This window comes from Bactrocera tryoni, chromosome 2 (genome assembly GCF_016617805.1).
Source record: "Bactrocera tryoni isolate S06 chromosome 2, CSIRO_BtryS06_freeze2, whole genome shotgun sequence".
NCBI lineage: Eukaryota > Metazoa > Arthropoda > Insecta > Diptera > Tephritidae > Bactrocera > Bactrocera tryoni.
Genome location: NC_052500.1, coordinates 38,493,912 through 38,505,901, shown reverse-complemented (window position 1 = coordinate 38,505,901; position 11,990 = coordinate 38,493,912). Strand labels below are relative to the sequence as shown.

The 11,990-nt window shown below is 31.5% G+C and overlaps 1 protein-coding gene across 28 annotated transcripts in view; it reads right to left on the bottom strand.

Moving 5' to 3' along the window:
- The window catches only part of LOC120768282 (myosin heavy chain, muscle), a 29,322-nt gene extending 19,113 nt beyond the window's left edge, over positions 1–10,209 (bottom strand). For 11 of the 28 annotated variants that reach the window (XM_040094897.1, XM_040094900.1, XM_040094895.1 and 8 more), the window contains exons 1-7: positions 9,962–10,207; positions 8,225–8,590; positions 7,212–7,355; positions 5,086–5,466; positions 4,909–4,972; positions 4,738–4,836; positions 719–822 (exon numbers count right to left, since the gene is read on the bottom strand). In XM_040094897.1, the coding sequence (XP_039950831.1) occupies positions 719–822; positions 4,738–4,836; positions 4,909–4,972; positions 5,086–5,466; positions 7,212–7,355; positions 8,225–8,428 (996 nt within the window). In that variant the 5' untranslated portion in view covers positions 8,429–8,590; positions 9,962–10,207. Of the gene's footprint in view, positions 1–718; positions 823–4,096; positions 4,201–4,737; positions 4,837–4,908; positions 4,973–5,085; positions 5,467–7,211; positions 7,356–7,614; positions 7,759–8,224; positions 8,591–9,961 lie in introns of all 28 variants that reach the window. The other 17 variants (XM_040094887.1, XM_040094884.1, XM_040094888.1 and 14 more) reach the window with 5 other exon arrangements.
- Between the last annotated feature and the right edge of the window lie 1,781 nt (positions 10,210–11,990).

Genomic DNA, 11,990 nt, shown 5'->3' with positions numbered 1-11,990 from the left:
GTTGTACAGCGCACAATGTTCAGCAAATATCAATGAATGAATCACGCAGTAAATAAATGACAAAAGTTGGTGCAACATTCCGTTTTCCTTTTAAAACAACACAACATGCCAATCATAACATAATGCATCTCAGAATTATGCTGACTAGTGTGCTGGCACTATTGTACTCTTAGATGGTTTTTCGGCGTAGATTTTCGGGCACAGCGAACTTAATCGCTTTGCTCTTAGATTTTTAATTTGTGTGTGCGTGTAAAGACATTCCAAAAATGTTCATAGATGCAATATAATAACATAAAAGTAATGTACTTGGGTTTCAACGTACAAAACGAGCAATCTAACGTAGAACAATAAGTGTAGAAAAGATCAGATTTAAGGAGTTTGGTAAAATTCAGAAACGCATATCAAAGAAAAGTAACTTAAGGTTCAGTTTGTGTTGTGGGTGTATATGTAAATACTAAAAGGTGGGTGGTAGTGATGCTGGCTCTAGTACTTATAAGTACGGCATAATTATGGCAAGCGCCTCATTAATACACGTAGTATATAAGTTGTGCTGGAGGCATGCGCATTTAGCAATGTTTGGTGGACTTGGCGTCGTTGCATACATAAGTACCAACTAACTATGCTAATTGGCTTGCTCTATGGAAGTTTTATATTTTCTGCGTTTCTATTTTATTTATTTTATTTTGTTTTGCTTTTCGTTGTTACGTTGAAAACTTACATCTGCCAGCTGGAATTCCTCACCGTCATCCATGTTGGGTACAGTGACTTTACCCTGAGACACGTTATAGTAATCGTAAATATTATCAGATAAGAAGCAAACGTCTGCACAAGAGTCGAGAGAAGAAAATTGTTTGTGGTATTTTTTGGATTATTAATTTTGCACATGACAATTTTAAAACTTATGAAAAACAGCAATGAGGGAATCGAAAAAATCGAGTGTGTGGAGTGTGGTGGGAGATTTGATGTAGGAGAATAATGTTTTTTATTTCTCTACTGTTTTCAGTAAAAATAATGTGGTGTCGAAAATATAGATATGTGTGTCCTTTTTATTTTAAGTGGAAAGCCTGTAGAGCGCGCAATAAAATATTGACTCTTAACGGTTGCCGGTTTTCGTTTGTTTTACAATCGACAGGTTTATAAAAGCGCAAAACATTCTAAACTGAATAAAACGAAACGCCGTTTTATAAAGCATTTTAAATATTTTTTCTTTTCGGTTTGTATATTCCACGAATATTTCTGGTGCGTATCGTATATAAAACAATTACATGTATTAATATTTTTTTTTTTGTTTTTTCGCGGGTGAGGGGGTGGAAAATGCCTTCCGCATCATCGGTGCTATCGTCACAGCTGCGGTATGTGCCACTTGCAGGTCACTAAAAACCCCCCTCTAAGGAACCGTCCATGTATTAATATAATGCACTCAGTAGACGTATATATTAATACCGTTGCGGGGAATATTTTAGTAAAAAGTTATTGTGCCGGTATCAAAACCATTGTACCAAGAATTTGAATTTAACTATTGTAACGCTGTTTAAAAATATTTAATAATTTCATTATTTTGATTCAATTGACTAATTCTCCCCGTTTTTGATATGTATCATATTGCCTATGCTCAATACCCGTAATACGTTAAAGGTGATAAATGTTGTTATATCAAGCAGAGTCAAATTGTAAATAAATACAATATTATTTTTGACAAGATTTTTTGTTTTGGACCATAAGTTAATGCATTAAGTGGGGACCAAATGCTACTAAAGGAACTACAACTACTTAGAAAAATAATAATTATTTCAGCAAGAGATAGAAATTCCGGAATAACATAGGAAAATTAAATTTATTTACAATGAAACTGACACAGAAATATGAGTAAATAAATATTTTAAGTACTTCAGAGAGGCTAGCGATATGAAATCCATGTAGGTACAATAAATATTTAACTATAAAATAACTTTATATTAAATATTAATACGAAATCTCGTTTATTTCTGTACAGCGAAATGACAGACAAGAAGTGGAAATAATAAAGAAATACAAAACATTTGAAAATATATTTATAGAAACTATGTATAAAAGAGGTTTGCAGAAAAAAATATACAGAAAGACATATTTATATGGATAATATAGAATTAAACAGTGAGAGAGTGAGATTTTGTTACATATCAAAATGGGAACGGGTAACCATTGAAAAGGCTCACAGCAACTTACGTCAGTCAATTCAAATTCTTCGCCATCGTTGACACCGACTATCCTTGTTTTACCCTGACATATTCCCGGATAATCACCAATATGGTTCGACAAATATGCCATGTCTAGCATTTGTTTACATACCGTTATTTGGTTGCATAAAAAGTAACGATATAAAATACGATATATAAAATAGTTATGAGTGAACGAGGCTGCATATAAGTATAGCAAACTCAAATGAGCTATAGTAAGGAAGAAAAGGATTATGCGTGACTGTTTTGGGCGCTGTTTAGCAAGAATTGTGGTACAAAGGTACCCAAAATGCTGCTTAGCCATTTGTTATGTTTCTTAATTAAATATTAATATGCATGAATACTGTGGGCTGACTTAATCTACTTGTTAAGTTTGTGATTGACTGTAAAATAACATTTCCAGGGTCCCTTAGAAGTCGTTGGAATTACTTAATTATCAATTTCACATTTTTATGCCATGTAGAAATCAATTGTCATTTGATTAGAGAAAACGTATATGTAATATGTATATATGTATGAATGCGCATACATAGAAACAAAATATTCCAACACAGATTTATCGGTTTTTGCTAACTATAAAGATCTCAAGAAATAAATAGCTATTTTAAAAAAATACCGTAATATTGTTAAGTATATAAAAATAACTTCATTATAAATATTAATTACAGCAGCTGCTTAAAGCTATTCTAAACCCAAAGCACTTACACGAGACGTAAACGCAGCATGAGTAAGTGAAAGAGAGTAACAACATTGAGTTCAAATATTGGAGACAAAAAAGAGTATTATGTAAATGGCATCTACCATATATCAGTATGCTATGTGGTAGTGCTGGAAAGCGTTAACACTCGAGTTAAAATTTGCGACATTGTAATTACGAGTGAGTTTTTTACGTTTAACATTATGTTAAACATTAATTGATTACAATTATAAAACGATAAAATAGAGAGGTAGTTATTAGACATTTGTTAAGTTTCTGTCCTCTTTCCAGGATGCAGCGTCAATTAAGGATTAGACGTGACGAAGGTATTTTTTAGAAATTAAGATTGAATGACATTATTTTTTTCCTCTAAATTTTTTAATCTAGCTCTGAACACATCAGCATTTTGGTTAAAATTTTGACTTTTAAATTTAAATTGATTATTGAGTAAATATTTTAGCAATATGTTAAATCACATTTACATATATATTTAATATATTTATCTCATCGCTGTATCTTACGTCAACAATTTGATACTCTTCACCATCGTCGACGTTGGGTATGGTTGTTTTTCCTTGTGACACAATGCGGTAATCGTAAATATTGTTCGAGAGTATACAATATTCTGTTGTTGTAATGATGTGTACAAGTATTTGTAATGTGATTGGGATGATATGGATTAAAAAGATACGGAGGACACAATTGTTTTTGAATATGTGTATGTTTTTGTATATTATATGTAGTAAAAAAGGACATAAAATGAAAATTAATTTGTGTGTAAAATGTTATATCGCGTAAAATACCATTTGGGCAATCAATGTTGCGGTCAGTTATATAATAAAACCGTAGATAGAAAAATTTGAATCAAGGAATTTTGAAAGTTACTGTGGGAGAGCATCAGAAAGTGCCTACGAAGGCAATTTGTACAATAGTTAATGCATTAAATAATATACCTACAGACTTATATTACTCAAGGCAATGAAAAACTTACGATACGACATGAACAGATATATGTAACAATATATGTATGTATATAGAATGTGAATAATACTTTTGTTAATTAGTAAATTAAAAGTTTTACATATGTAATATAGCGTTAATGGTAGTACGAATTTAAATAATTAGGGTAGTAATTAACGAAAGAATAAAAACATTTTTATAAATAAAAGTATTAGGAAATTACATCGGTCAATTGGAATTCTTCATTATCATCGATACTGGCGACTGTGACCTTGCCCTGAGAGACAATGTGGTAATCGTAGATGTTATTGGTCAACAGACAAACGTCTGCGATTTTGAATGATATCATTGACAATTTGGGTTTGTATATTTTGTTTTTGATAAAAAAAAGTGGAAAGGTAAGAATTTAATAATTTGGCAATATGTAATAATTATGTTTGTAAATAATATGTGTGTTTGTATACAGTGTAAATTTAATTAGTATTTATGTTTGGAGTGATTAGTGAATAATAAAGTGGGTATAGATGAATAAAAGAACTGGTGGTAATAGTAAATATTTAAATTTGTTATGTACTATATATGCCTATATATATGCATATGTATATATCATATTGATATATATCAATATGCATATATTATATATTTATATGAAATACACTTTTAGTATTTCTTTTAAGTATTTGATATTTTTTGTCTTTAAAATTACTTTTGAACTCGTTTGCTTTTGTAACTCGAATTAAGAACCTTCTTTTAAAGTGGTTATGATATTTCAATTAGCGTATGACTTTTAATGATTGTTATTTCTTTGGATACATAGTTCTGAGATATTTTATCATTCAAAATTTTAAAATTTGATTGTCTTACCTTTAACACCGGGAACGGATCCAGACATAATCTGGTAGAAGATGTGGTATGAACGTTCCAAAGATTGCTGAGAGATTACACGAGCTTTCTCAAGCAAATCTGTTATGAATATAAGAAGTAAACAATGAATTAATTGAAACACAGAAATTTAAGCAAAAATAATAAACTCACAAGTCTCAATGTCAGCACCAGCCAATTTACCGCTTGGGCCGAAGTGAATACGGATGAATTTACCCTAAACATCGGCAAGTAAAGTTATTTATAAAATAAAGAGTTGAGAAGAGAATTGTTGTGTGAGTAATAACTTTCATTTTGTTGTACTTAATACTTTAAACGAGCAACACTTACGAAACGAGAAGAGTTATCGTTACGCACGGTCTTAGCGTTACCGAAAGCTTCCAGTACAGGGTTAGTTTGTACGACCTGATCTTCCAGAGAACCCTTGTTCTTTTGCGATTCATCCTTCTTTGTTGAGGCACCGACAGTGGCGAAATACGCAATTACCTTCTTCGTGTTTTCAGTCTTACCAGCACCAGACTCACCAGTAATCAACATAGATTGATTGACGTGGTTGGTCAACATGTCGACGTAGGCACCGTCAGAAATGGCGAAAATATGAGGTGGCACTTCATTACGGCGCTTGCCACGGTACATCTTAGCGCAACGGTTGGTATATACCGGGTAACGCTTGTAAGGATTGATGGCAACGCAGAAAAGACCGGAGTAGGTCTACAGTAGACATTGTTGCGACACAAGTGGGAAAAAATAAAAATTTATAAAAAAAATTAATTAATTTAATTGTTCAGGTTCTACGTAATCAGAGGAATAAAAATAAATAAAATACGAAATTTGCTAACAAATTGGAGCATTCAATTTTAAATTTAAACTATAAGTTTTGGCTTTTGCGCCTTATAATAAATGGAATAAAGTGGTGAACAATAATATGTATATAACGCTGGATGGACTTTTTTCTTCCGATCTCTATTCAGAAATAGAAATTGCGAAAAATAGCCTAAACAACGTAATATGACACTTAAAAATTTAAATATGAAAATGTAGAAAATGTAAACTAAGTATTAAAGTTATTTCTTAAAATGTTTCGCATTCATTTTTGTAATTTGATTAAATGTCAACGCATTTGAGTGTTTTTGATGTGTTGGGGTGATTTCGTAAATTATTATGTTGGTTCGATTATAATATGTTTTATCATCTTTGCTTGATTTGGTACATGTAAGTTTACCCAGCTCGAACGTGTATGATATTTGCATTGTGTTGACAAATGATGTTTCATTTATTGTTTGATGCAACTAGTACATGCATATTTAATAACATTCCATTCTCTTCACAATGTTTGTTTTAATTCATGCCGTTGTTTTTTATCTCTGCGCTTATCAGGAAACATAAACGTTCTCCTTTCGACGCAAAAATGTAATGGGATTGGTGGTTGGTGGATTTTGTGTTCTTGTGTATTATGCAATGGATTTGGAATTATAAAATATTCCATAAGTGGATGAGTTGTATGCTTTTCGAATTATATTTAGATCTATTGGAAATGGATGTGTTTGTGGAAATGTTTATGGCTATATATGCAATCTGAAGATTCCAAAAAGTTACTTCAGTTGCAGTCTATCCTTTCAATGGGTTGTAATAGTGTGGGTTTTATCGTGCTTATTATAATTTTTATGACTTTCCTTGATGATCTGGTGAAAAAAAATTGGTATTTGATTTTCTTTTTTGATTAGTATGTGGCGGTGTTAGCGCAAACGACGGATATGGATGCTAATGGAATAATAATGATTAATGTATTAGTTTCTTAAAACATAAATTAAAATATGTGTAGCTTACATTGGGACTGCAATTAAAAGTAATTATTATGATCATCATATATCACATATAAAATTGAAAACATATTCAAAAAGCCTTATTAAATAACATATCCAATTTACATTTATAACATTTAGGATGCGTTGAAGATTCGAACTTTATTTTTCAAAATAAACTCCATTTTACAACAAGTACTACACATATTAAAATAAATAGTTGAAGCAAGTACCTTATCTCATATTTTGCTGGAAGAGCTTTACTGTTATCTCAATTTAATTTTATAGTATCTTTATCATTTTTTTTTCTTATTTAAACAAAAGATGTGCATAACAGTTTTTAATTGCTTAGCTATTAGCATTTCTGAAATAACTGTGCATTAGTTCGACACGAATAAGCATCTGAAGTTTTTCTAAATTAATTTAAATCAGCTGCCTGAAGGTTAATTCCTGTGTTTCTTTTTGATAATTAGTATGTGTTGTAAAATTTGAACGGAATGAAAGTTTAAATGGTGTGGTAAGATTGTGTAACAGTTTCACTATGGGTAAAGACAATTCAATATCATACAATAACAAATACAATAAACGATACATTCAAAGCAAACATTGCGGGGTTTGGTGGAACCCATTTCAATCGGTTCCAACCATACTCACGTAGATAAGTTTGTTGTAGTACCGCTGTCTCAAGTTATGCAGCACAGAAGCGTCGTTCAAATATGTCAAGTTAGACATATCCTCGGCCTTTTCGTATTTCGGAGGATTGACTTGTTGAAGCTGATCTTTCTTAAAGTCTTTGCTCTTTTGTTTTGTGTGTTACATTTCAAGCATTTTTTATACGTTTAATAATTTTAAATATAATTTTTATTTTGTGAGTTATGTACCCGATTTTATGTGTTTTTATATTATTTTCATTTTGAATTTACATTTTCGTAGTAATTTTTTTCAGTTTGTTTTCGTTTGTTTTTTGGGTAAGTAGGTATTTTAGAATTGGAGGACAGAGAGACGAAGAGAAAAAAGAAAAAAAGCTTGATTAGTGCATCGTTTTGGGGAAACTTACGTAAATTAGTTTAGCGTAGTAACGTTGTCGCAAATTGTGCAAGACACAAGGCGTATTGAGCACAGTCATATCGGCCATATCTTCAATTTTTTCGAATTTCGGAGGATTCGTTTTTTCGACCTTATCGGCTTTAAAATCCTTGGTCTAAATTTTATGCAATACCACATAATAGAAATGTATAAATAAATAGATTGAAATTGTTCATAAGGGAATACATTATAGTGATTAATAAATATAATATTATATATTACTATTTTTATATTTACACAATTTTAGAATCATTTACAAATCTGCAAGATATAAATGAAATCATTTCCTATTATTTTATTATGCAACTTTCGGTACTAAGAAAAAAAGTACCAACAAAAAACAAATTTATTTACATGGGAAGTTTCGCTGATAAACTTTTCAACCAGCATGAGAAGTAGAATTTATCTAGACTTTACAAAAACCAATTTAACATTTCTACAAGAGAGTTACTTTTAGTAATGTTTTTTCAAAATTTAGCTTCGTTTAGCCTGCAACAACGTTTTACTATGTACTATCCATATTGTGGTGATTTTGCGTTTGTTCATCATCTGCATATGCAAATTAATATCGCTTGTTTTACCTCGCCGCCGGGAAGGCTCACGGAGACGATGTCACCCTTGGTGGCCTTAATTTCACCAAGAAGATAACCCTCCTTCTCATCGGGCACCCAGCAATTCTTCTTGGAGTCATAGGGTTTCGATTGATCGATACGTCTTTGTTCCAAAGACACAAACAGGTATGGGGTTGGATCCTCATCCTCTTGGCTAGCAATTGGCTTCGGCATCTTGGTTAAAGATTCGCTTTTTCTTAACAGAAAATATTAAATATATATTATTGTAACTCGAGTGAGAGTCGGGGCTTGAGTGCAAAAGTCGAAGTTTTTGCCAAGTTGTTTTCCTTTTCAAAAGTTTGAAGTGTTTCGCGTCGTCTCAGCCCAAATGCTTCCCTAAAATAGATAGAATATAAAATCTTATATTAATGTTTTGCTTCATTGTATGTATATATAGGTATATATATAAATTGTTTGGACACAAACAAAAAACCAAGAAAATTTTGTTATGCTAATTTTAATATATTGGAAAATTAATTTTTACGCCTGTTTTATATGTTTTTCAATATTATGGTTGTAAAGTAAAAATTGTAAAAGTGAGAAAATAGCAACAAGAGATAATAACTATATATCCCACCTAAGAATATCAAGACCGTGAAATACAAAATAATTTCTTTTGATGTTCTGAATTGTAATCGGATAGTTTCGTTTAGCTTTCCTTGCTCACTTTTCCTCATTAGTCCGCAGCGCTATCCGCTTGCGCTCTCTAATAGCTCACAAAAGTTTTTACTGTTTTTTGAGTGTATTTACCGTGCGCTGCTTTACCTAATACAGTTAATGTGGCGAATTATGGCGGGTGTTGGCTTTCACATACAACACATAATGAAAAACTCAATAATAGCTGAGACATGAACCAATTAATGGCGTGGAAAAAGCTACATCAGCAGCGATTGTTTGTTCTGCTTGCTCTCAGTGGTTGTTGTTTTTGCAACAGAGCTAGCTTCAGAATGAGTATGTGTGGAATGTGTGGGTTGTTGTCTAAAATTAGCACTCGGAGATGCTGCAACCTCACCACCACACATTTCTACATCCATGTCATATGTATACATACATAGATAGGCATATACCTATTTTCCACGAATCCAATTCTATAAATACATTATTTAAATGTTGTATTTATGTCTTCTTATATATGCACATCAATACGTTTGAAAATTGTTTTATTATAAACATATATTTGTTATTAAGTACGTTTATGTATACATGGTATGCTCTGTGGTGCAACTGTTACGTAAGCTTTTCGAAAATTCGCAACATTTCCGTATATAAGAAACCCATATATTTTTAAATTAAAATATATACAAATATGTATAAACGAAAATTTGCTCCCATTTTGGTTTAAAATTTTTCTGATTTTCGTCAATTCAATTGTGAATGTACTTAAAAGATGTATGAGTATATAAAACATTACATAACACAGAATATACATATGCTTTTGATATGTTTTAAGATATCATAGAAAATCTCTACCGCGCCACAAAAATTATCGATAGTGTAATTCACATGAATCCTTTTTCAGGATATAACTTTATTTTGGAATATTTAATGTATTTTTTAATAGAATTTCACACGACATTCGCACTATTTCTTATTTCAATAAAACTTTTTTTTTTAATTATTTCAACAATTTTCAGATTTCTCTTCAGAAATATTTCTTCTTTATCGAAAATACTCCTCAACATATGTTTTTTTGTATTTCACACTTACTTCGTTGGTAACGGGTACTTAAGAATTGAATCTCACTTTTAAATAATTGCTTTCTATTGTTCAATAAAATGTTCGTAATTTTACGAAAAAATATAAGAAACCGTTTGTCGGTTTTTCGTTTTGAAAAAAAAAATCGCATAAGAAATCAGAAATTCAATGAAATTAATCGCTTTCTAACAGCATCCGCACAAAAGGAAATGATCTAAGACGTCCGAGTTGCAAGATCGCAATGAATTGGAAAACGCGAAAATTTCTCGTATCGAAACCTTAAAAAAAGAAAAAAGTGTAATAACGTAATAAACCAAAAACATATACACACTAGAGTGTCTACACTAAGCTATAGTAAGCTTTGAACAAGAAAATATAAAGTGGCTAAAATAAAATTGTCTAGCTGAGAGTATTTCTGTCGTCTCAAAAATCGGTATTATTTTGAAATTTCGAAATCGTTTTCCATATGTTTGTATGTCAGCGCACGAACAACGCCGTGTGAAAGCTACTCGGCAGATAGTAGCTGGTCGTTGGTCGCCACCACATTGCCCATTGCGAGCCACCTATGCGTATGCATGGACATGTAAATGTGTAGAAATATTTCTATTTCTATCGTGCTCTTTCACCTTGCATTTCGTGTGTGAAGTTGATTTTGTATGTGTATATGCATTTGTATGTATTAAAGCGTACGTATTTTCTTTGGTATACTTTCTGATGTTACTGAGTAAATCTTAAAATTAAATTTTTTCGTTTCGACAAGCCCGAAATTAACATGTTCAGATAAAATAGATCCCTGTTAATTTCTGTTAGAACATCAGACCAAAATTAAGCGGAACTAATTCTCAAAAGTGGTAATTCTTACTTCCTATTGGTTGTACATCTCAGGTGTGTTTTAAGAGTGTTCTATTTTTGAAAAAAAGATATTTTATTTGTATACGTTCGCACGGGTTTCAAACTATAACGTCAAGAAACCTATAGGAACTATTTATTTACGAAGACATATTTACTGGCGTATACATATGTGTGTCGAAAGTTTAGGCCAGATATAGATTTATCCATTAAGCGCACAATTATGTTATTCATTTGACACCAAAAACATTTCGTTTTGAAATTTAATATTAAACGCATTATTCATTATTTCATATATTATTGTTAAAAGAAGAAAAAGGGGTAACTTCGACTGCATCGAAGCTATAATATCTTTCACAGGTGCATTTCTTTTAGCATAAAATGGTATAAAGAGATATTTATCTCGATTTTCATTGGTCGATTTGTAGACACCTATAAGCTATACTGATCTGATCTGAACAATTTACACAGTTATCAATGCATTATATAATATAAAACGCAGTGTAAGTTCGAAAATCACTAAAGATGTGTTATACATATGTATGTATGTAAAATGTTTAAAAGATTATTAATTTAAAAATAATAATATTCCACTTTAGCATTTAGTGGCCACGTCGTAATCCATTGATTTTGGCTCAGTACTTTCAAGTAACGGTTAGGGTATTGGGCAATCCACAAGTGTCTATTAAGTGATCCTTTCGTCCTGTACCGCATGTTATATGCATACATATACACTTTTTATTTTCTGGTTTTGTTTTTCCACTACATATTTGGAAATAATTTTGAAAGTCACTTAAGCTTTTATCACATTAAATTTTTTAAAAACAGATAAATCAAGAGGATTGGCAGGATTTTAATTTTTTCTGCTCATACTACTTCTCGCTCGCTCGTATGCACATAAACTCTCTTTCTTTCTTGCTTTCGCTCTCACATAATTGGCATTCCAGCCGCAGTGAAAGCACAAAAAAACTGTATTGTTTTTATTCACAGGAAAAATACACAAGCAAGAAATAATCCAACATTAAGGTGTTGCACTTACGCGTTCGAAAGCCGTTCTGACCCACACAGCCGGCACTGTTCCTTTTTATATGAGGCAATTTGATACCATATACTCGCAATGTGCCGATATTTTCCGAACCGCTTACGCCAAAGCGCTAAAAGCACACAAGATACCGTTACTGTCGCCTCTTCT